Source organism: Photinus pyralis, unplaced genomic scaffold (assembly GCF_008802855.1).
Source record: "Photinus pyralis isolate 1611_PpyrPB1 unplaced genomic scaffold, Ppyr1.3 Ppyr1.4_LG4, whole genome shotgun sequence".
Taxonomy (NCBI): Eukaryota; Metazoa; Arthropoda; class Insecta; order Coleoptera; family Lampyridae; genus Photinus; species Photinus pyralis.
Window position 1 is genome coordinate 6,789,657 of NW_022170511.1, and position 25,724 is coordinate 6,815,380.

The window sequence follows — 25,724 nt, forward strand, 5'->3', positions numbered from 1 at the left end:
GCTAGTGGTGGGGACTGTATGTGTTAAGAATAATATTAAGAAACCGTTTGTGGATAGTATATTTCAAACAATCGCGGAGACATCAGACAAGAATCGTGCGCCGCAATCTATCGCTGCAAATATTCGAACTCTCGCAGTAGAGTTTCAAACGTAGTTACTTTAGGATCAGTCCTGACAGAGTTTCAAACCTAGTTACCTTTCTGGTGACTTTTTGATTTAGAATCGATCCTATATAACGAGAGATGGAGGACTCTCAGACTTTGCAATCGATACAAAGCTCAATTACAACACACATAAACAGTTTTCCCCAAGCATTCGATCTCCTTAAAATGAAATTAGTTGACGCTAGTTTAAGTAAACTGCGAATACTAGAACATATTATAATCCAACACGACAAATTTGTGAGGAATGCTAGAGTTATATTAATTTAGCTAGTGACGTACATCCAAACTTTCCAAAAATATGATAGTGAAATCGCACTAATATAAAATCCCTAGAAAAGTTACTGGAGGACCGACTCTAAATCACACTTAACTAACGCCCTTAGAACAAAAAAGTACTAGAATTGAATGTCAAATGCCAAATGGGAGGCTAAAAAGTCATTGACAAGAACCCCAGCCTGCAATCGAAATCAAACTGGTACTTTCGAAAAATACGTTAGTGATGATTAATTTCGGACCTAGCGCAATGCATTTTCAGGGGGTCTAGAATAGAACTCACTAGTTTGATCATCATTGCAGCAGTCAGTTGGAGGGTTATAAAAACACACAAAAATGTTGTTTATTTTCAAACAAATATCCACACAAAATTTTGGAATGCTCTACCTCGTAAAGGAAATTTTCGACACACGATCCACAAGTGCCGCTTCGCAATAGTTCTGGTTCTGCAAAAACTGCTATTAGAATAAACTTTTAAAAAAATTTTCAGTCACCTTTTTATAATTATACCCAAACGTTTGCCCAAACGCGTCGGTTGCAAAAATGTTTCATTGACCGGACATACGAGGTTGAAATTTAATCCCTTATTCACCAAAAGGAGTCCGCAATTGTCCGCCCCATCGCCGCCTGGCCGTAGTTCCAAAATTCGTATTTAAACATTCTAGAAGAAAAATTAGTTAGTTAATGTGGCACGCAATTGATGATGGAGTGATGTTTAGAATGAAGGAAAATTTAAAAATGCAGATTTTCCCACCAATTAGCCCAGCTTTGAAAAATGGAGAGCTTACGTTTATAAAGCCAGTTTGAAACGCTACAGGCTACTTAGCAATTTGAAGTTTTTGTAAAATTCCCTTTCCTAGCAAATAGCCAGTTAACAGCAGATTGAAAAAAGTTCGCAATGAACATTCCATTGAAAAATGTCGGTCGCTTAATAATTTGCGTTTGGTAGTCTTTATGCAAATAAATGTCCATCGTAACTAAATTGTGAACTACCTTACGTGATAATTATACACTTCTAAAGAAGCTGAATGTGCATACCTGGTACGTCTGTTAACGCCGTTCACACTGAAGAATTCCATAGAAAAGACTTATGTAGGTATGGATGTTTTTTATAGGGATTCGATCCGTATATTTCCACTGGCGGCCCCTTAATAAAATCGTAGGCGTAGGTATGAAATTAGAAAAAAGAAAAATATGTAATATCGTATACAGTCCGATTTGAAGAGCTTATTTATTACCTTTGCTAATGCATGACTCCTTATTTGCCAAAAATCCCAAACGACATATTTATAATCCAAATTGTTTCACAAATGCACAAATTTATTTCGCCCATCGTATGTACTGTCGCGAGAGCGCGGTAACGACTCCTCTCTTTTTTAGATGACGCAATGAAATCTTAAGATAATGCATTGCGGTTCCACGTAATCTGCATAAATGTAGGCATTATGTGCAGTAGGAAAACTCGTAATACGAGGGATGTCCAAATTTTTACAAACAGCGCGAGCCATGCCTGCAATTAACTAACTAATTGGCCACTTTCCGCTGTCGATACAAAGATACTGCATTGAACCGTACATCTAAAGTTAAGGGATCCCAAATTGCGCATTTTTCCTAATTCATAATAACACACGAGTACATTTTTTCGATATTTCAGTATGTACCTAAGCATACCTACGTATTAGGTACACCACCATGATTTTCGTGTTTGAACCGTTGGATAAGTGGTTTCTCGAATGGCAGGATAAATTTATGGTAGACCTCTTTTTTTGCAAACACACGCTGCTAAAAAGTACCTCTAGTGTTCACCCTTCGCCCCGTAAGCTGAACCAACTAAATTACTAAACAATTGCATCAGTTGACATCATACGCGGTTGTATGTACCTTAAAAGTGGGGATAAAACGTATGGGTTATGTATCTGTGTATCCCACATGAAGAGGGAACCTACCTACAAAAGTATCATATGCCGAAAAACCGATAGTAAAATGCACGATATCTTTTATATCGAAGTTGGGATACATTAGTGCCGTATATGTATGTGCATTTATTGTATGCGGATCGTTCGATACAGTATACATTTTTTTTTCTAAGTGTAAGCTTAATTTATGGCATTCAACGTTACTAATCATGTTTTCACGTATTAGTCACGGCCAAACTTCAAATTACGGTTGATGGGAACTTTTACGGTAAAGTTTTATAAATCGTATCGAAATAACGGTGGAGGCATGCTATTTAAAGAACTGGCAACGGAAGAGGTAACAGGTGAAGAGATTGAGGCTGTGGCAATACATGAGCTCTTAATTTTTGAAAGCTGTGATAATTCCATCAACACTTCCGAGCTCTTCTTTTTGCGTAGAGGAACCCGCGCCACCTGATTTTGTTGGCGTTGATGCAAGTCCTTTGGAAAATATTGTAAATATCTGAGGTAGTTCCCATATAACCAGCGCCAATCATCGCGGTCTACCGCTTTCAACGTAGGAGTTGGAAATATAGGCTGTAGCGATGCTTTCTATCAGTCCAGTAGTAGTTCTCGAAACAGTTGGTGAATCAGTAGCAGAAAACTGGTTATCGATATTGAGGTTCAAGGATTTAAAACATACAAAACGTCATTTACTCCAAAGGATTTAGCGGTATTTAATGGGCACCAACTTGCAGATTTTATGTTCAAACCTCCGTTTTCATTTAGCAGCTTAGATGTGAGCTACCAGAGAGAGAGAGAAGCAATCTGGCCGATTAAATGGGAAGAAGGACATACGCAGGCACACTTATTTTCAACTATAGTGCGCCTGCTGGTATCACCAATGGACGCTACATATGTCAAGGGAAAGGAGAAGGTAGAATTTATACGAAAAACCTTATCGCAGGATGTCCTCGAGATCAACGAGAAACCTGCACTACCTAAATTACAATCCAACTGTTTATATCATTCCCATTCTCAATGTCATTGTGCATTGTCAAACGTGTACTACATACATAACAATCTTACAATGACATAATTTTTTACTAAATAAAGCGGAAAAAGTATATAACATTTATTCTTTCTCTTAATACCTGTAACCGACAGCAAACCTTAAGAATTACAGTTTTTTGGGCAGCAGAGTTCTTAGTGACCATCGGCCTCCCAAGAAGAGAGAGATAAGCATCTTTTTTGAGACGGAAGCGTGTTAAGTTTGATCCAGGTAAAATCCTGGTTTGCTGCAATTATGGGGATTTAGTGAGCAACCCGTTCAATTTATATTAATTCTGTTTTACCAGGTAATGAAGACCTAGTTAACTATGTACAATCCCTTATCGACTGTTGTTCTTGCCGCTTACACTACGAACACTTCGAAATCTAGTTCAAGAAATTTTTGACGTTTGACTGCTTTCCTTTTAAGCCCTGTACCTATGACTCCGTTGACTTGAATTTTAAAAAGTCTTTAAAATCAACAATATACTTACGTGATGCTATATGAGAATGATTGTAACTCTTTGCTAGTACTCACTAATTATTTATAGACGAGTGCATAAATGATTGTAGGCTATATATATATCAGGGTTCAGTGGAAGAACAATCTCTGGAGATTGAACTGCGCCCTGAGGTTATCTTATAGCAAGTAAGATAATAAAGGCCATTATTATTATTATTCTTATTATTTAAATTTTGATCACTCTTTTACAGGATGTTTTAGCTGTTAAGCTGGATTCACATGCATACGAAATCCGACGATACTGTTTTCCGAAAGGCGTATGATTGGTCAACAATTTCAAATGTCATGAGGGGAGCGAAAGCCGCATGACAGACTCATTCGACGATGCCGAGGGAAAATTCTCAGTAGAAGAAGTACAAATCCAGTCGCACGTCACGATCGTCCACATCGCACCACAGCAGGAAAACTGCCTGTGATAAATACAAAGACTTCGTGATGGCAGTTCCGGCCAAGCACGTATAACCTGATTAACCCGGACATTCATCTTAGCGGGGAGGAGTGATATAAACCATTGAAATAAAAGACTAAGGAAGGAGCTTATGTAGCATTAGCCAGGACCCTATAGGCTTCTCAATATGGCGGACGTTCCTACGCACAGTGGCGTAAATACATAAATAATAAAATAATTTAGTATATTTAATTTTTTTGGCGGATAGTACTGAAATTACATACATTTTACTACATACAGATTCATTACTTCTTTGATAAACAAAATCCATCTCGCCATTCACTGTCTAAAGGAAATGTGAAAAATAGATGTATTTCAACATGTTGTTTTACGCCTATTCCTACGGCAATGTATCACAACCAGTAAAATGAATGAAATTAAGTATCGTGAAAGAAGACCATTTAAGAAATACTAACATAGTTATCACCTATGAAATGTCATTTTCGTTTCTTCTATAGCTTTTGACTTTGTTATATTACACGATTTACAGCTAACCATTGTGTTTCATTTTATCGTAAATGTCAATTAATTGTCAAATTCGGCCATATTGAGAAGCCTAATTGAATCCCGACAAGCATACGTTATATGAATGTAACCCTCCTTCCTTAGTCTTTTATTTCAATGATATAAACACACGGTAACACAAGGCGGCTTTGATTTTGGCAGACAGTTCTATTTTTATGTCAAACGTTTAAACACGCATTTTCGTTTTTCTTAAATAATAAAGTATTCTAAACTATCTTAATTTACGAATACTTCAAGTTTCAGCACATTAGTTCTTGAATCTCAACTTGTTAGAGAAATTAATTTTGATCAAGTGCTAACAACCTTTGCTAATATAAGAAAATCCGAAGAGTTAAATTGTAATGTGTTTTTGGTGAACTGGAACAGGTAGTTGGGTAACAGGTAACAGGTAAACTGGTGTAACTGGTTAACAGGTAACAGGTTTCTCAATAAAAGCTCTTTAGATTAACAGCTGTTCAATTAGAAAGCTGTTTCATTTGAAAAACGGAAACAATAAGCACTGGAAAGGTGATAAAGCCCCTATTGATATCGTCAAAGTTGAGAAAACAATGTTTTAACAAACGACATTTACTGAAATCTACCGCGCAAATTCTACAAAAAGATGTTTTGCTCCAGATGGATCGTCAATACCTTACGGTTATCTGTCGCGAAGATTTGTAAGTGCAAAATGGTCGTTTCAGAAAAGATCATTATATATTTTATGATGCAGTGAAAACGTATTTATTGTTTCCGTTTTTCAAATGAAACAGCTTTCTAATTGAACAGCTGTTAATCTAAAGAGCTTTTATTGAGAAACCTGTTACCTGTTAACCAGTTACACCAGTTTACCTGTTACCTGTTACCCAACTACCTGTTCCAGTTCACCAAAAACACATTACAATTTAACTCTTCGGATTTTCTTATATTAGCAAAGGTTGTTAGCACTTGATCAAAATTAATTTCTCTAACAAGTTGAGATTCAAGAACTAATGTGCTGAAACTTGAAGTATTCGTAAATTAAGATAGTTTAGAATACTTTATTATTTAAGAAAAACGAAAATGCGTGTTTAAACGTTTGACATAAAAATAGAACTGTCTGCCAAAATCAAAGCCGCCTTGTGTTACCGTGTGTTTATATCATTGAAATAAAAGACTAAGGAAGGAGGGTTACATTCATATAACGTATGCTTGTCGGGATTCAATTAGGCTTCTCAATATGGCCGAATTTGACAATTAATTGACATTTACGATAAAATGAAACACAATGGTTAGCTGTAAATCGTGTAATATAACAAAGTCAAAAGCTATAGAAGAAACGAAAATGACATTTCATAGGTGATAACTATGTTAGTATTTCTTAAATGGTCTTCTTTCACGATACTTAATTTCATTCATTTTACTGGTTGTGATACATTGCCGTAGGAATAGGCGTAAAACAACATATTGAAATACATCTATTTTTCACATTTCCTTTAGACAGTGAATGGCGAGATGGATTTTGTTTATCAAAGAAGTAATGAATCTGTATGTAGTAAAATGTATGTAATTTCAGTACTATCCGCCAAAAAAATTAAATATACTAAATTATTTTATTATTTATGTATTTACGCCACTGTGCGTAGGAACGTCCGCCATATTGAGAAGCCTATAGGGTCCTGGCTAATGCTACATAAGCTCCTTCCTTAGTCTTTTATGTCAATGGTTTATATCACTCCTCCCCGCTAAGATGAATGTCCGGGTTAATCAGGTTATACGTGCTTGGCCGGAACTGCCATCACGAAGTCTTTGTATTTATCACAGGCAGTTTTCCTGCTGTGGTGCGATGTGGACGATCGTGACGTGCGACTGGATTTGTACTTCTTCTACTGAGAATTTTCCCTCGGCATCGTCGAATGAGTCTGTCATGCGGCTTTCGCTCCCCTCATGACATTTGAAATTGTTGACCAATCATACGCCTTTCGGAAAACAGTATCGTCGGATTTCGTATGCATGTGAATCCAGCTTAACAGCTAAAACATCCTGTAAAAGAGTGATCAAAATTTAAATAATAAGAATAATAATAATAATGGCCTTTATTATCTTACTTGCTATAAGATAACCTCAGGGCGCAGTTCAATCTCCAGAGATTGTTCTTCCACTGAACCCTGATATATATAGCCTACAATCATTTATGCACTCGTCTATAAATAATTAGTGAGTACTAGCAAAGAGTTACAATCATTCTCATATAGCATCACGTAAGTATATTGTTGATTTTAAAGACTTTTTAAAATTCAAGTCAACGGAGTCATAGGTACAGGGCTTAAAAGGAAAGCAGTCAAACGTCAAAAATTTCTTGAACTAGATTTCGAAGTGTTCGTAGTGTAAGCGGCAAGAACAACAGTCGATAAGGGATTGTACATAGTTAACTAGGTCTTCATTACCTGGTAAAACAGAATTAATATAAATTGAACGGGTTGCTCACTAAATCCCCATAATTGCAGCAAACCAGGATTTTACCTGGATCAAACTTAACACGCTTCCGTCTCAAAAAAGATGCTTATCTCTCTCTTCTTGGGAGGCCGATGGTCACTAAGAACTCTGCTGCCCAAAAAACTGTAATTCTTAAGGTTTGCTGTCGGTTACAGGTATTAAGAGAAAGAATAAATGTTATATACTTTTTCCGCTTTATTTAGTAAAAAATTATGTCATTGTAAGATTGTTATGTATGTAGTACACGTTTGACAATGCACAATGACATTGAGAATGGGAATGATATAAACAGTTGGATTGTAATTTAGGTAGTGCAGGTTTCTCGTTGATCTCGAGGACATCCTGCGATAAGGTTTTTCGTATAAATTCTACCTTCTCCTTTCCCTTGACATATGTAGCGTCCATTGGTGATACCAGCAGGCGCACTATAGTTGAAAATAAGTGTGCCTGCGTATGTCCTTCTTCCCATTTAATCGGCCAGATTGCTTCTCTCTCTCTCTGGTAGCTCACATCTAAGCTGCTAAATGAAAACGGAGGTTTGAACATAAAATCTGCAAGTTGGTGCCCATTAAATACCGCTAAATCCTTTGGAGTAAATGACGTTTTGTATGTTTTAAATCCTTGAACCTCAATATCGATAACCAGTTTTCTGCTACTGATTCACCAACTGTTTCGAGAACTACTACTGGACTGATAGAAAGCATCGCTACAGCCTATATTTCCAACTCCTACGTTGAAAGCGGTAGACCGCGATGATTGGCGCTGGTTATATGGGAACTACCTCAGATATTTACAATATTTTCCAAAGGACTTGCATCAACGCCAACAAAATCAGGTGGCGCGGGTTCCTCTACGCAAAAAGAAGCCCTCGGAAGTGTTGATGGAATTATCACAGCTTTCAAAAATTAAGAGCTCATGTATTGCCACAGCCTCAATCTCTTCACCTGTTACCTCTTCCGTTTCCAGTTCTTTAAATAGCATGCCTCCACTGTTATTTCGATACGATTTATAAAACTTTACCGTAAAAGTTCCCATCAACCGTAATTTGAAGTTTGGCCGTGACTAATACGTGAAAACATGATTAGTAACGTTGAATGCCATAAATTAAGCTTACACTTAGAAAAAAAAAATGTATACTGTATCGAACGATCCGCATACAATAAATGCACATACATATACGGCACTAATGTATCCCAACTTCGATATAAAAGATATCGTGCATTTTACTATCGGTTTTTCGGCATATGATACTTTTGTAGGTAGGTACCCTCTTCATGTGGGATACACAGATACATAACCCATACGTTTTATCCCCACTTTTAAGGTACATACAACCGCGTATGATGTCAACGTCAACTGATGCAATTGTTTAGTAATTTAGTTGGTTCAGCTTACGGGGCGAAGGGTGAACACTAGAGGTACTTTTTAGCAGCGTGTGTTTGCAAAAAAAGAGGTCTACCATAAATTTATCCTGCCATTCGAGAAACCACTTATCCAACGGTTCAAACACGAAAATCATGGTGGTGTACCTAATACGTATAGGTATGCTTAGGTACATACTGAAATATCGAAAAAATGTACTCGTATGTTATTATGAATTAGGAAAAATGCGCAATTTGGGATCCCTTAACTTTAGATGTACGGTTCAATGCAGTATCTTTGTATCGACAGCGGAAAGTGGCCAATTAGTTAGTTAATTGCAGGCATGGCTCGCGCTGTTTGTAAAAATTTGGACATCCCTCGTATTACGAGTTTTCCTACTGCACATAATGCCTACATTTATGCAGATTACGTGGAACCGCAATGCATTATCTTAAGATTTCATTGCGTCATCTAAAAAAGAGAGGAGTCGTTACCGCGCTCTCGCGACAGTACATACGATGGGCGAAATAAATTTGTGCATTTGTGAAACAATTTGGATTATAAATATGTCGTTTGGGATTTTTGGCAAATAAGGAGTCATGCATTAGCAAAGGTAATAAATAAGCTCTTCAAATCGGACTGTATACGATATTACATATTTTTCTTTTTTCTAATTTCATACCTACGCCTACGATTTTATTAAGGGGCCGCCAGTGGAAATATACGGATCGAATCCCTATAAAAAACATCCATACCTACATAAGCCTTTTCTATGGAATTCTTCAGTGTGAACGGCGTTAACAGACGTACCAGGTATGCACATTCAGCTTCTTTAGAAGTGTATAATTATCACGTAAGGGAGTTCACAATTTAGTTACGATGGACATTTATTTGCATAAAGACTACCAAACGCAAATTATTAAGCGACCGACATTTTTCAATGGAATGTTCATTGCGAACTTTTTTCAATCTGCTGTTAACTGGCTATTTGCTAGGAAAGGGAATTTTACAAAAACTTCAAATTGCTAAGTAGCCTGTAGCGTTTCAAACTGGCTTTATAAACGTAAGCTCTCCATTTTTCAAGGCTGGGCTAATTGGTGGGAAAATCTGCATTTTTAAATTTTCCTTCATTCTAAACATCACTCCATCATCAATTGCGTGCCACATTAACTAACTAATTTTTCTTCTAGAATGTTTAAATACGAATTTTGGAACTACGGCCAGGCGGCGATGGGGCGGACAATTGCGGACTCCTTTTGGTGAATAAGGGATTAAATTTCAACCTCGTATGTCCGGTCAATGAAACATTTTTGCAACCGACGCGTTTGGGCAAACGTTTGGGTATAATTATAAAAAGGTGACTGAAAATTTTTTTAAAAGTTTATTCTAATAGCAGTTTTTGCAGAACCAGAACTATTGCGAAGCGGCACTTGTGGATCGTGTGTCGAAAATTTCCTTTACGAGGTAGAGCATTCCAAAATTTTGTGTGGATATTTGTTTGAAAATAAACAACATTTTTGTGTGTTTTTATAACCCTCCAACTGACTGCTGCAATGATGATCAAACTAGTGAGTTCTATTCTAGACCACCTGAAAATGCATTGCGCTAGGTCCGAAATTAATCATCACTAACGTATTTTTCGAAAGTACCAGTTTGATTTCGATTGCAGGCTGGGGTTCTTGTCAATGACTTTTTAGCCTCCCATTTGGCATTTGACATTCAATTCTAGTACTTTTTTGTTCTAAGGGCGTTAGTTAAGTGTGATTTAGAGTCGGTCCTCCAGTAACTTTTCTAGGGATTTTATATTAGTGCGATTTCACTATCATATTTTTGGAAAGTTTGGATGTACGTCACTAGCTAAATTAATATAACTCTAGCATTCCTCACAAATTTGTCGTGTTGGATTATAATATGTTCTAGTATTCGCAGTTTACTTAAACTAGCGTCAACTAATTTCATTTTAAGGAGATCGAATGCTTGGGGAAAACTGTTTATGTGTGTTGTAATTGAGCTTTGTATCGATTGCAAAGTCTGAGAGTCCTCCATCTCTCGTTATATAGGATCGATTCTAAATCAAAAAGTCACCAGAAAGGTAACTAGGTTTGAAACTCTGTCAGGACTGATCCTAAAGTAACTACGTTTGAAACTCTACTGCGAGAGTTCGAATATTTGCAGCGATAGATTGCGGCGCACGATTCTTGTCTGATGTCTCCGCGATTGTTTGAAATATACTATCCACAAACGGTTTCTTAATATTATTCTTAACACATACAGTCCCCACCACTAGCACATTTGCAATCGACCGCATAGTATTGAGCTGTCGATCCTTTGACGTTAACGACATTTAGCGGCAGTGGCTCACACCTAGAGTTCAATGACGTCCAACATATTACGGCTACCGATCAAGGTTAACCACCTGCAGCGCTAGAGAACACTGACTTCCATTAGAGGCCAATGCTATCCAACTTGAGGATAACGACATTTAGTTTTCGAGGCTATTGACTCAGAATAGAGATCAATGACACTTAACACTATTGTCTCATACTTTGAGACCAACAACCTTTTAATTTCAGAGGTCGCTTCCCTCTTAGATCAATACCCACAACACTAGCGGCCAATCTGAGTTGACAGCCTTATTCATACAGATTAAAAGATTGCGACGTAGAGCTCCGATTGCAACACCGACGAACTTCCACAGTAACAAAATCCTGTAGGTATACAAGAGAGCCCTAGCTATTCGCTATGGCCCCTCTAACACAAAAAGTTCCGAAGGCATTCGGTAAGCATCGTGAGAGCTCAAGGTTAGCTTTCCAGGCTATTAACTCACAATTGTAGTCAATTACACTACCGTATTTTGAAGACATCAAACTTTAGCTCCAGAAGTCCTGCTTCTCCAACAATTGCAGTCAAAGTGGTCAATGACACACTCCCACTAAAATGGCGCGAATGTCCCGAGTTCAGTTCCCATTAACACGAGGAGGAAACATACCATTCCGCTATACACACGCCCTAAAATCAATAACACACAACAGACACATATCTATGCCCCCAAAATTGACAATCACCAATAACACAAGGACAGTGAGTTTGCATGTTGCCTCCGAAATCGATAATCAATCAATAAATCAGGATAGCGCTTCAAAAATCGATAAAAAATCAATAAGAGTGGTCCAGAATAGGCCATTCTCTAACCGTTTACCTTGTGTGCTCGGACCTTGAAACAGGAAACGGAAATATCTACTGAAGCCTTCTAGAAAGAAATAAAACGAATCCGTTCCTTTTTATATATACCATGTTTATTTACATTTCTAATACACAAATATTTTATTTACATAAACTTTAAGTTAGTCGTTTGCCCTGCAGATCCGGCACTTGTTATGTATACCTCTTTATTGGCTAAGGAGGCTTGGAATGTTTGTAAACGATTATCCTCCTTAAAGTAGTTGTAGAAACGTAAGGGAAGCATAGATTTAAAGTTTCCAGTCTCCACGACTACCCGGTCACCATATTTTGTGTTGATTGTGTCGATGCCGACGATTCGATATTTCTCCCCCACCTCCAGGTCTTTTACATTTTTGAACGGCTTGCAGAAAGTGGTATTGTTGAGTGTATCAAGATCCATTTTAACCAGTTCGCGTACACGCTGTCGGAATGATTTTAAGCACTACTGCAGTTACACTTATATTGCTAACGTTGTGGAGGGGAGGCGAGTCGTTCACGATAGACTTTGTCCCGATGACTTTTCTCTAATACCGAAGACAAAACTCTACTAAGTTGTTCGATTTTATTTCGGAAACGAAATCTATCGAGCGCGACTGTTTCCCACGAACCTCTTCGTGCTTTACCGTAAGCAAACGACCACGCTACCATTATGTACACTTGATTCCGTGTTTCGTCAATTGTAACTCTCTTCTTCATTTTCAGTCCAATCACTTAACTCACTAATAAACTGTTCTAAATTGGCCTTTATCAATCTGCGTACTACACATTTTTCACATATTTTACTGTTTAAATAACTCTCACATATTTCTTCGCCCAACTCGTATTTTTTAGCGATGGCCAGACACTCCTCCTCACTATATTCACCATTGCCATATATTGCTTCATGTTCGGCGTCAAATACTAACGCCGAAAACTTTTGCTTAAGGCGTTCTACCGCTGTTACAAAATCTATCGCCTTGATCCACGATTGCTCAGCATACGCTAGCCATGCCATGATTATTTGATCTACACGACGAGTGGGCTATATAATTACTGCGCCCCACTATGCGCAATTAGCGGAGATCAAAACCATTAAGCTAAAGGGTTTAAGAACAGACAACGAGGTCAATAACCTTTTATCAAAAGGTCAGTGCCTTTAAGGTGAACGACCTTTAAATAGAAAAGGTCATTCTCACGGACAATTTAAACCACAATAAAGGTCAATGCCATATTGAGGTTAATACACTTTAAGCAGCACGAGTTTAAACGACACGACACGAAGCACAAGTTTACCGACCCGAAACGAAGGCAATGCCCTTTTAGTAATCTCAAGGTCATATTTAGAAACGGCTATAACATACTACTAATGATGCTATACGTTATAGGCGTTTTAAATGGAGGTTTCTGCACCAAAACGAAATAACAACAGATAAGAGATGTTTGTGAAGGAATGGAAAACATCCACTTAAAAGAGTCACTGGTTTGACACCACCGTGTTGTCAGGTCATGGAGAAAGTGTCAATGACAAAGTGTTAAAAGACATCTAAGACCTAATATCAACACTTGGTATAGGTATATTATGTAAGTGTGCTCAATTTACAGGCAATTGCATTTTGTAAATAATAGGGTTTTTAGTGGTTGCATTTTTGAAAATTTTTAGGGGAAAGACCCCCGGAACCCCCTTGCATCCGCCCTGTATGATACACACATATCCCATTTTACACAAAATTGGACTTAATACCCCTTTCCCCAAACATCAGCCAATAGATTTCCAGAACCAGTGAAAGAAAGATATATTAACAACCTGGCAAGTATACCAGCCATATTGTAAATGATTTTTCAAAAGCTAATGGGTAAACCAATATTTCTGAATAAATAATAAATATAGGTAGGTACATAAAAAATAACTCTTCTATTGCACCTACTTAAGAGTAAATGTTTAATTTTGTTTTAGATCTCCAGACAACCAATTCCAAAAAGGGTTTATTAAAAATAAAGGAATCTTACATTTGATTGCAAAAAAAATACGGGATTATGTGCCAAAAGTGTCAAGAAACACTATGACTGTTTGCTAAGAATCAATGAATATATGCCTACAATTGTTTGTAAAAGTTGTTAGTAAGTTAAAAATGTAATACCAAAGTTCGTTGTATACTCTTTGGTAATACGTATACCTATAGGTTGATATCACTTCTTCTATCATTCTTCTAGGTAGGTACCATGCATCTACGTATACCTATACCTATGTACTACTTGTAAATAATTTCCTTCGCCCTATGCCAACATATACAAAAATAGCGTACTCTTAAACGGTGCCCATAATTAGCAAATTATACACTTACATATCAGCAAAGTAAATAAGTTTAAATATTACTGAAAAAATAAAAATTCCCAAGTATATTTGGAAACCATCTAAAACAACAAGAAAAACCTTTAAGTTACCAACCTGATTTACCCCATTTTTTATCAAAGTGGTGGATATGAAACCTAAAAGTTAAGAAATAAACTTTCTGCTAAATGTGGCAACAGTGTGTAAAGTTAAGTAGTTGATAGTTCTAAAAGATGCTTTCTAGAGTGCTGTATTTTTGTATCAGTCGTTAAATATAAAATCGTTTACTTATTGCTTTTGTGAAGTATTCCATCGTACCTCTACACTTTCAAATGATGTATTATAGAGTGCATCGCATTTCTTCATGTGCCATTGTAATGCTTTAAAGGGGGATGAAATAAAAAAATATATTTGAAATTTAGCTCCTGTCCCACCTATACAAGTTCGACATATTCAAGCATTTTGAAATTGTTTTTTTGTACATAAATTTTACATATTGACTGCTACTCCCTTCATGATTGCCCGGCAATTTTAGCTAGACTGATAGTTACATAACGGACCCAGAGCGTTCTTGTATATCTGTAAAATACTTTAAACAAACCACATGCTGACTATAATTAGTATATATAATTAACAAATATTCACAGACCTATACAGTAAATATAAAAATAATAAATAATATATATCTTATGCTACAATATCTTATTAAAAAAAGAAGATAACTTTCCTTTCAAATTATCACATAAAAAAAACTAAGTGCAAGTGAATGAAACATTAATTGGTTACAGAATTTGGTCCTATTGTCTTCATAAGTTTATAACAATCGTGCAGCCTCTTTTTATCACCAATTTTCTCCAAGGTTTTGGCAGCTTCTGCCAACATGCCAGCACGTTCACCTGGAGATGACAGTAGTTGACCTGGAAGATGACGACATGCCATGTACAATGCAGTCGCATGTTGTCTCTCCCCACCATCTTCTTGGTGATTTTTATCTACAGTAAAATGAAAAGTTATGCAATGATTGGAAATAATAAATAAAAGTCACCTTTAGCACATATCATAATGGACGATTTGGAATATCGCTGCCTTAAACTACGGTCTAGCAACTTCTGGGTTCTTCCTGGAGCCGCACCTGCCATCATGCGTACAGTAGCTTCGTACAAAAATACTCTAGGCAAAGCACTCTGGAATGTTATGATGTTAATGTATGCTTAGGAAGGGCAGTAGTCTTACAGGGACTTGTTGTGTTAAATTGCGCAACGATGATAAATCCTTTTGGAACGCAGATAGAATAGAATTGGGAACAGGGGAGGTGTTGGTATCGTTCTCCAAATTATTTTCCCATATGCAAGTACGAGTTTCAAGCAACCAATCACACACTAGCAGTTGCGCCATCTGCAACCAAGCTCGTTAACGAGATAACACCGGTCGCAGAAACGATGACGATTTATGAAAACTAGGTTGCACTGGAGGAACACTGCACTATTAATTGACATGCAATGCAACTACAATGCAGCCCAGTTAACCATTACTCAGACGCTGCTATAAGAAATTAAATTTCACTTACCAAACCCAGATTGCTCTGCTGTTTGCAGCTGCTGTAATTTATGCTGTCTTCGAGAAGTTGACTCGCAACCTCGCACCGGCGCAGCATAACCTTTTTAGGGATGGTGTTTCCACCTTTCAAGTAAGTGCTTCGCGCTATGTACGCGGCTAGAACCGCCTTCGGGAGTGGATCGCTCAGGTCGTATAATACTTTGGGAAGATTTTCAATTTGTTGATGGAGACGTTCCGAGTTGTTTTCCTCGCCGAGTAGCCAATAGCAGGCGACTGCCAGGATGCTCGTCCACCAATGACCCACTTCATCTTCATACTCTGAAATAAATATTTGATTTAAGTTTTAAAAAAAATTATTTTCTACTGCTTATTACATGATCCGAGTGGAACAAAATGGCGTACTCGGAAATGCTTCTAAACGTTGCACATGATATACAGGGTATCGCTATTACAGATGGAATCAAAATTAGAACGTTTCCATTTGTAATTACTAACAAATTTCAAGAAAAGAAATTCAAGATGGCGGTCAAAAATGTTACTTGTTTTTTTAGTTGATCCGCCATCTTGAATTTTTTTTTAATAGCAACATAGGGGATAGATCATGTGATATGTCATTAGAAAGCTTATTTTTTCTCTTTCTTACTACCTTAAACATGTACGGTATTAAATTAGAAAAAGATGGAGAAAAAACTATGTCAAGCGGACCGTATTTCACAAAAAAAATGTTCTAACCTCAAAATATTATGTGAAGTAATTTCAAATGGTAAAGTTTGTGCAGAAGAGCTTTGGTTCCATTTTTAATAGTGACCCTGTATATCCAAAACAAAGAATCTAAACTTACTGTGCAAGGTTGTAGAATTAAAAACAGCTGGAATATCCGCAGTGACGCTTTCCAATAGCATAGAAACGTAATTAAGCACATCCGATGTTTGGGTTTTACGGTCACTGCCTTCATTTCGACATCCCGGTGCAACTAAAGTTTGTAAGCCTTTCTCGATTAACTGCTCTCTGTACACCTAAAACGTAAATTATTATAATGAATGCGATGTTATTTTCGAAAAGTACCTTCATAACATATGCCATAGGATCGGCTCTGTTTCCCAAATTGCTAAATGGTAGATCAATCAATTCAGAGTCATAGGAGAATTTTTGTGAAATGAAGAAGCGGTACCCATATGGAGTGAACAGCCATTGTAGTCTTTGAGGCATTGGATCGCAAGAGTTTGTCGAAGCTAACTTTGCCAATCCCAGATAGTACCTGTGAACTCCGTGAATAAAAGGCGGACAGCTGGCTTTTATTCTTAGTGCCGCGCTGACGTAGATGTCAGCCAGAATTGGTGGAGACACTTTCGATTCAGCAGCCTCTGCTAAATTAACTGCCGTAAATGACAACACAATCCCCGCGATGTGGCCACTGTCCCCAGGTCCATTCACCAAGTGCAATTGATTGAGGCTATGATAAACCAAGGCCAAATCGCGACAGGAGACTAGAGCTTCGTATCTTGTGACCCTAAAGAACAAACTGCAGCAGATGTCAATGACAATTTTAATCACTTACCCATCCACGAAAAAACCGCCAGCATGTCTCGACAGCCATTTACCAATCCATAACCGGTGTAAAAATTGTCGGCAAACTTGCCAAAAGAATGCGGTAAAGATTTCAAATCTGCTTGTTGGTAGAGAGAGGCCAAACGTTTGTAAACACTTTCGCAATTCCTGATTGGCACCAACTCTATCACCCTAAAATTATGACTTTTATGGAGAAGGGTGTCTATGTTATTATCATTTTAGAATAAGGGAACTGTACTTTTAAAAACCTATTCAACTTTGAAGTTGGGAATTCTGAACACATTTTATTGCTAAGCAAAAACTACACTTACCTTGGATAAATAAAAATCAGCTTGCTTCCTATGACACCAAAATGTCTGAGATTCCTTAGACTTGCTTGGAATTATCGGATCTCCATACATTAACATCTTAACAAAGCAAACACATAAAATAAATATGTTGATAGTCCACAAAAATATTGTCGAATTGACAATACTCCACGGAGAAGGTTCTTCATCTACAATTGATCGAATCTAAGTGACGCATGCGCGAATCGATGTATACGAACCGCTTAGAAGATTGCGATTTAATCCAGAATAATCTTGCGCCTTGCCCGAGAACTTATTGAACGCCGCTCCGAATGGATTAAACGAAACTATAGCGAGCATAAACATGCACAAGGCCATCTTCGAATGATCCAGCATTCCCCTGGTGATACCTTTCGTTTCGTCTTCGCTGTCCGTTTTGATTTCCATCGGATACTCTGGACTGGACGGTAGAGAGTGCTCAGGCGAGAACGATGAGATATCCGAATGTGGGGGAGTGTAGGCGGGGTCGTACTCGCCCATTGATGTATCGGAGAGGTTGGTGGTACCGGTGACTAGTAAGTCTTTCAAAGTATTTTTGTGAGCCGCCATTTTTAATGCCATATTTTCTTGTTTCAATTTCGCATTGGAGTTTTGTAAAAATCGTATGTACTCTATAGCTTTACGCAGAATGGCGGATTTGTTTAACTAAAAATGTAAAAACATACTTTTAAGAAAACTGTGCTCAAATCCTGACTTTTTTCGCAATAAGAGAGGGGTGGGGGGGCGTTAAACACAGGTTCTAGCCTTCATAGTCAAGTGTACCCGGCGGTCGCTTTGCCGTTTTCAAAAATTTGGGAATTTGTTACCCTCAACTCACATTCGGAAAACAGTACTTTTAATCCGGCTCATATTCAATAGCAGACGGGCAAACAAAACCATCACACATTTTTTAAAAGAAATTCCCCTAAAAACAGATTTCAATTGGAACCCTTATTTAAAATTAATTTTTTTTCTAAATATTATTAAATAGTAGCAGTAAATAAGTATGTAATTATTTGTCATTTTGGTCTTCTTAGCACATTTTTGAATTTTTGAGACACACTTCCGAATCAAAAAAAACATTTCTCGCCTTTAATTTTTTTGATATTTTAAGTGTTACTAAAAATAAAAATCAATAAAAATGAAAAACAGATTTAATTTAAATTGTAACTGTTATACAAACTCAAATTTTAACAAGAGGAGCTTCTTATAAAAGAAAATTTAACGTATATGACAAAATAATGGATTGCACAATGCACATGTGCAGGCCTAAATTTCTGATTTGTGGAACACTGATTCAGAAATTTTAACAGAAGTTGGTATATGTCAAAAAACTCATATTACGCATGCGCGTACCCACATAAAAATTTGACATTTGGCATGGTGTAAATTTTTCTTTAAGAATTGGTAGCCATAAAATTAGTTTAAAAAAATCGAAGAAGTCATATCTCAAATGTGGGACACCCTGTATAAAATTTTATTACATTCAATCAGAGAGCAATTTAAAACACTAATAAACATGTCCACTGTCTGGAAAAAAAACCTTTTTTGATTTACCAAATTTATTTCAAGTTGGAGACTCACTCTGTATAGTTCTCTTCTATGTAACTCTTATTAATTGTAAAACAGATTCTATTGTAGAACAATTTGCTTTCAAAATATGTATGTCTTTGTGACTGACCCATACAATCCCGGGACAAAAGGCTCTTGTTAACTGTATACTTACTGTACATTATTCTGTGTAAAAATGAACACCCTGTACATTTGACTTACCTTTGCATCAATTCCTACTATCATATTCTTCAGCTCCACGATTTTATCGTTAATACTGGTGCGATACTTCCTCTCTATCGCATTGTGCGCGCTTCTCTTAACCTCCTTCACTTTCGGCTCCTTACTACCCTGTTGCGGGGAAATACGGTTGATCGCGACTTTCTTATCGGTATCCAAAACTAAGGGAATACCAGTAGCCACGATCTGACCGGCCGAACTGACCAAAGTGTGCAGAGATGCCTGCGTCGGTACACTTGTGGTCGTAGCGCAGGTTAACGGTGCTGTAGTGTACATGACTGTGTGTTTGGGTAGTTGGGGCTCAAGTTTGGTCTGCAGCAGGAGTTGTGGCATTTTGTCGACGCTCTGTATTAAAACGGGTTGGCCTTTTTGAAGGGTTTTGTTAAGTGCAGGTACGGCAATGCCAGATTGTTGTAGGACTACACGTTGATTTGCTTGTAAAGGTTGAATGTTGGAATACACAATCGGCTGGTTTGTGTTACGGTTGGGTGACGATATTATAACTTTAGCTGCATTTGGTAACTGGCGATGTACGGGAAAACTCACGAGAGGCTCAGATTTAATTTCCGATTTCACTTGTGCAGCTTGTGATACTTGCGGAGGTTTATTTTGTAAAACTCTGCTACTTAGAAATTGGTCTGGAAGTGACGTACTTGGTTGGGGTGTCGCAGCTGCGTAAAGCGGTTGTTCGTTAGTGGAGGTTAACGGTAGGCCAGATTCAAACAAGCCGTTATTCAAACCCAAAATGTCCAAGTCGTCCATACGCAAAGGCTCCAAAAAGGCATTGTCTTCGAATAATGTATTCTTTAATAACTCACTTTCGCAATTTGAAAGTAAATCTGAAAATTTCACAATCAAAACATAAACATTCTGGCTCTACGACTTACCGTCAATTCCAGTTAATTCGTTAATATTAAAGTCGTCGTCAGGAATGAACTGAGGGTTGCTTTTGAAGTCCCCCATTTTTTTGCAGAGGATTCAAATTACCCTTTTTTTTAAATAATAGAGGCTTTACGCTTTCTTCAGAAATCACCACATTCCTATCAACCAATCAGAGACGATTAGGCAATCGGATGATTTTACCACGCCGCCATGTTTCAAGCGCTGTTGCCACGTTTCTAATTTCCATTATAAAACTGTACAGAGAGAATTCTTCTTTCGGCCACTTGTTGGCTGAGGTTTTGAATGCACTACAAGCTCCAACAAGCACTAAATTTTTTCGTCCTTAAGGATTTAAATGCCGCCTAGCTATCTCTGTTACTGTAGAGATTTTCCTGTTCTCAAGATTACTCTCTAACAAGATCTGAGCGCACCCTGTATGCTCCTTTGATGCCTCCTTTAGACCAGGATCATACAGTCAATATACGGGGTGTCAATTTTAAAACTTGCAGTCGGCCATATTTTCCAAACTAAAGAAGATATTAAAAATCGCGCAAAAACGTTTCGGGGGTATCGAGGGGGAACCAGGAATGCATGACGTTAAGGGTGACATTCAGAGTGGTACCAAAACGAAGAGACATTCACAGCATCCAGATCTAGAGTCCCTATATTGATAGAGGACGACAATAGTCTCATATTGAGGAAGAATGCGTTTGAAATAATAAATAAAATAACAAAATTTGATAAATGTTGGTATCAAAAACTAATGATAACGAAGCGCTTTAAATTATCGGAGACAATGTAACGCCGCACTCTATATAACATATATGGACTGTACGTACATCTGCTAGATCCTGTAGAGACCGTAACGAGTCCGACGAGTTGAGATGGGTGACATAAAGGCTCAATGCCTGTGAAACTGATTAATTCTTTTTTTCCTTTGAATCAAAACATTGACTCTATTACTTGTACCTTTGAATATCTTGTACGCATTTTATCGCACAGGTACCACCCACACACCTGCATATTCCAGATTCTGCCCTTTTATGTCTAAAAATGTGTACCAAATTTGGTTCCAATCGATTCAGTCGTTTATCCGGAAATGAGAGTACAGACGGACCAACAAACAGATCGACAGACCGACAACATCGAGATTTTGTTGGATTTGGATTCCTGGTGCTTCAAAACGTGTATCCGTCAAAAAAGTAGAGGGCCATTGTTAACCCCCATGCAACACGTCCCTTACTAATGTCCGGGTGGTAGGATATGTACAAAATTCTATTAGTATATTAGTCTTCTCTCAAATATTTTAAGTGTGAAATATTTCAAGATGAAAGAGGCTTACTCACGTACCATTCGTAACACAAATGAGAATAAGTAGACCCGTTTTGGGCTTGCCAGGGTCATCCGTTATCAGCGGAATATACGGGACGATACGGACAATACTGTACAAAGGTGTAGTGTTGTGATATTGTATGTAGTGGCGTTATGATTCCACAAGTATTAAAGGTAAGTACTTTTTAATTACTCTACTTAGATTAGACGCACAGATTATCTTCTGTGGCATAGGGTAACACCTAGGTGGTACCTAACTTTTAATCAGTAGGTTTGGCAATGCTACAAAGGTACTTATCATGTATTAAACCTAATGATCATGTACATAGAGAGTCCTCAATTCACTCTTGGATTTACAACTACAAAGTCCTTAAAATCTGTAAAATTTTGCTGTTGGTATACCTATTGCCTAAACCTAATTCAAGGTTTAGTTACGGGAAACCTAAAGCGGTATCCCCAATAGACCCTTCCTTGTACACTTTCGAGTCTTACGTTTTAGATAGATTTCTATCTATCTATACCTATTGTAATGGTACCAGTAGGCATATTTGTAGGTTTGTACTATCACTTCCAAGAAACACTCAACTTTCGTAATTAGGTATGAACCGATTTCGACCAAAGGGTTGGTGTAACTCATAAATATCTCGGTCAAGTTCGTGAATCATCCAATTCCGCCATATTATCTACTCTATTAATTTTGAGTAACTATGTACTTATTACAAAATGTAGAATTTCATTTTTTGTCAAAATATATATACAGGGCATCCCACTAAAACAACTTATTTTTTTTTATTATGAAACTTGAAATACTTATACATTGTAGACGCTGTGTGTTGTTGGACACTGGTGAAAAGTGATTCTTGTTTCCAGATGCGGGGTCCTACATTATGAAACCCTAAAATCTTTTTCTTCTCATTTACAATATAATATAACACTTGGAAGGTAGCAAATGATTTATCACGATAATTAACAGGTTATTTCTAAACATATTCAAAATTCCTCTCGAAACTACTCCTTCAAACTCCGTCGATCTAACTAAGGTCAAACTTCATTGGGTCAAACCTATCCAACAAAACATTTAACTCTTTCCCGGAAAAAAATAGTTAAGGCTGGACAGTCCACACAGAACGGGGTATGTAAATTTGGTTATTTATAATATTAATTTGTATTCGATGGTAGAAACATAAACTCAGTCCAATTATAAATTATTATGTACATTTTCTATCTGTATAAACCAAGCGGTGCGGCGGAAGCTATCTTTTCGCGCTTTTGAGGAAAACTTTTATGTTGTTTTTACAAGATAACTTACCTATCTATAAATGAAGTTGGAACAATTTCCAAAATTGAGCTGAGTTCGTAACCTTAATATCTAGGCAAATTTATTTCCTTTTTTCTTTTCCAAGATATGGCACCCTTACAGCCCTCGACATTACCCTTAAAAAAAATTATTTTAAAACATTTTAGTAAAGCCCGGCGTTATTGTCTAGCTAAAGCATTCATCTTTCACAGGAATATTCGACCCCTTCTTCATCTTCACTCAGAATTCAGATATCGTGGAACGAAATCAAGCGTTTTCAGGTAACGGAACAGCTGTACTGTCCAGCCTTAAGTAGGTACTAACTTAATGCAAACATGAAAAGGCCGTTTCCAACAGCATTTCTTTAATTCTTAACAAATGCACCAACAATTTCCACGAATTATTAAATGTAAGTAGAGTAAATAAACGTTAAATGAGCTACCCTATTTTGAAATTTCGGACGATAATTCATTTGTACAGTTGAATTCACGAAAGGTGACTCAATTTCCAACTATCCCACATTGTTACCATCTTTTTCTCGCTCATGTGTTGACATGTGATAGAGAATTAAGAACTCGTTTTTCGTGAATTCAACTGTACATACTCGTATTCTCAATCATATTTCTACAGAAATACTATTTTGATATCCTCCCGTAACAAAAAACATAGTCTGTCACCTATAATAAATGAGTTTCGACGTTTTTCTAGCATGAGTACTGATTGTTTGGTCAATCCTACTAGGTATTTAGTTCATCTGCGAAATTATCCAAACAGCCGATCTAAAGTATCGATTGCCGAAAGCAAAATTAAAAAACCTTTCTCTGTTTCACACTTATCGTGTCCTCGGCGGACGGACCAAATTTTATAAAGATGTTTTTTGAAAAAGTATTTATGTTTGGTCTTCTTCGCACATTAATTTGTTACCACAGATTCTCGAATTTACGAATTCAACCTTGCCCTTTCTAATACTTTTTGGGCTATTTTCATAATCTTATAGGTTCTTTATTTCTATACGTGTAAAAGGTTCCTGGAGAAAAGCACTAAAAGCTCTCAAAGGCAGACATTCTATAAACTCTTATTATGATGTTTTCCAGAGCATTCAAAGGCTTTACAAAGTAAGCGCAAAACAGAAACATCATCCCCATTACAATTTTGTAACTAGTCAATTCTGATCCCAAGACTAAATTTATCTACCTACCAAATATAGAAGACGATACCAAAAACCGTACAGTAAGACTGAATAAAAGACAAAGCTTAGCTGAAAGTCTAACTATAATCGATCTTTCTTACGATCATTACCTAAAGACTTATTCCTGGATGTTACCAATTTTGGCCCAACTCGGATTAGTATTTCCTGACAAGCATAGGGACAAAGAAGTAAGTACACTTTACATAAAACGCTTACAACTACGTAATAATAAAAGGCTTTTTCAGTTTCTCGACTGCCGACTGGCGTCTTTAGTTAGCTACTTACAAGTTTGCTCAATATAGACTACGCAGTGTGTAAAATCCGTTTAACGCAATTTATATTTTGAAATGTTTGTCGCTTGGGCCTTGCAGGTGCGCTCCATTCTATCATAGCATTGTTAATTTAAGGTCCTTTAATACTCAAATGACCACTTGGACTGACATCAAAATGCGTATTCTCCTTCTTCCTCATTGCATGAACGTAGTTTTATACCTGCAATTTCTTCGTGCTAAGTAAAAACCCAATACAGTAGTATTGGTAGTAGGAGAAAATTATGAAACACAAAGAATCATTTTTTGTCACTGAGTTCACATTCGGAAACACAACTTTTAATCCGGCTCATATTCAATAACACTGATCCTTGAAATCGTAGACATCGATTGGCGAAGGTTTGAGATCACTGGCTCTCTTCGTTCTCGAGTTAGGCGGATAGGCGGACGGACGGACAAAACCATAACGTACGGGGAATTTTTAAAATGTTCATTGAAATCAGTACCTACTGATTTTGGACATGTCAATACCTATAGGTAACTATGTTGTGCCTTCTTTACAAGATTATAAAAGTACACTATTTATCAACATTGGCTCATATTCAACCAGATGGGTTATACGGATACCTAAAACTGAATCAAATTGTAATTTCAAAAGAAGTTTGCTTTTGCTTCACAGAGTAAAACTTTCTTAATATTTTCTAGCTTGTTAGGTCAGTACTTACCTCGGATCCGTGATGTGAGATTTGAATAATTTGAAGTTTTCTTCTGTCTACAGTTGTACCGTTGAGTGAAGGATCTCTTCACTCAACGGTTGTACAGAGAGTAGAAACTGTTATATTTCACGAGTTGCTGTCGAGTCACCTTTGGAATTTTTGTTTACATGGGAAATCATACTTCACTTGAACTTCCAAAGGCTCCTCGACAGCAACTCATTTATGACCGCCCGTTGTAAGCGTCATTATCAATTTAAAGAATAAAGATTATTACGTATCATTACCATTAAAGATAGTGCTGTCTGTATTCGCAGTAGATATGCATGTTTAAGTTAGGAAGTTTAAGACACAGAGGAAAGAGTTTAGGAATACAAAGAGTTGTGCTAAGCTCTTCCAGTGGGTAAAAAAGTGGTCATAACGTCAGCAATTTTTTTCAAAATTATTTGTGATTTTGTGATAAGCTCAAATTTACCGAATCTGCAATAGTAAGACTTACAAGTCCAAAGCTCTTAAAAGATCTTCTCAAGCCTAAAGCTAGAACAGCCCTTTTGAGTGCACTGGAAATCCTGTTTGTT

General features: G+C 37.2%; 1 protein-coding gene and 4 long non-coding RNA genes across 6 annotated transcripts; 2 read left to right on the forward strand and 3 right to left on the reverse strand.

Annotated features, from left to right (window-relative positions):
* Positions 1-724: 724 nt before the first annotated feature.
* Positions 725-2,795, reverse strand: LOC116168395. Of its 2 annotated transcripts, XR_004144753.1 has the most exons (4): positions 2,109-2,795; positions 1,476-2,048; positions 932-1,098; positions 725-883 (listed from the first exon to the last, which is right to left on the reverse strand). It is a non-coding gene; the product is annotated as an uncharacterized LOC116168395 (long non-coding RNA). The 2 variants fall into 2 exon arrangements; XR_004144752.1 differs by having other exon boundaries at positions 741-883; positions 1,476-2,764.
* A 138-nt stretch (positions 2,796-2,933) lies between these two features.
* LOC116168398 lies at positions 2,934-3,909 on the reverse strand. The gene is made up of 3 exons (XR_004144756.1): positions 3,877-3,909; positions 3,688-3,820; positions 2,934-3,630 (listed from the first exon to the last, which is right to left on the reverse strand). It is a non-coding gene; the product is annotated as an uncharacterized LOC116168398 (long non-coding RNA).
* Positions 3,910-7,061: 3,152 nt separating this feature from the next.
* On the forward strand, positions 7,062-8,037 carry LOC116168400. Its single transcript, XR_004144758.1, has 3 exons — positions 7,062-7,094; positions 7,151-7,283; positions 7,341-8,037. It is a non-coding gene; the product is annotated as an uncharacterized LOC116168400 (long non-coding RNA).
* Positions 8,038-8,938: 901 nt separating this feature from the next.
* Positions 8,939-11,734, forward strand: LOC116169940. The gene is made up of 3 exons (XR_004145131.1): positions 8,939-9,504; positions 9,882-10,048; positions 10,097-11,734. It is a non-coding gene; the product is annotated as an uncharacterized LOC116169940 (long non-coding RNA).
* A 3,199-nt stretch (positions 11,735-14,933) lies between these two features.
* Positions 14,934-20,522, reverse strand: LOC116168179 (sterol regulatory element-binding protein 1). Its single transcript, XM_031483859.1, has 11 exons — positions 20,352-20,522; positions 19,447-20,303; positions 17,895-18,339; positions 17,659-17,843; positions 17,337-17,518; positions 16,844-17,288; positions 16,620-16,794; positions 15,789-16,096; positions 15,455-15,616; positions 15,267-15,405; positions 14,934-15,213 (listed from the first exon to the last, which is right to left on the reverse strand). Exons 1-11 carry the CDS (start codon positions 20,425-20,427, stop codon positions 14,996-14,998), a joined length of 3,192 nt encoding a protein of 1,063 aa, XP_031339719.1. The 5' UTR covers positions 20,428-20,522; the 3' UTR covers positions 14,934-14,995.
* Between the last annotated feature and the right edge of the window lie 5,202 nt (positions 20,523-25,724).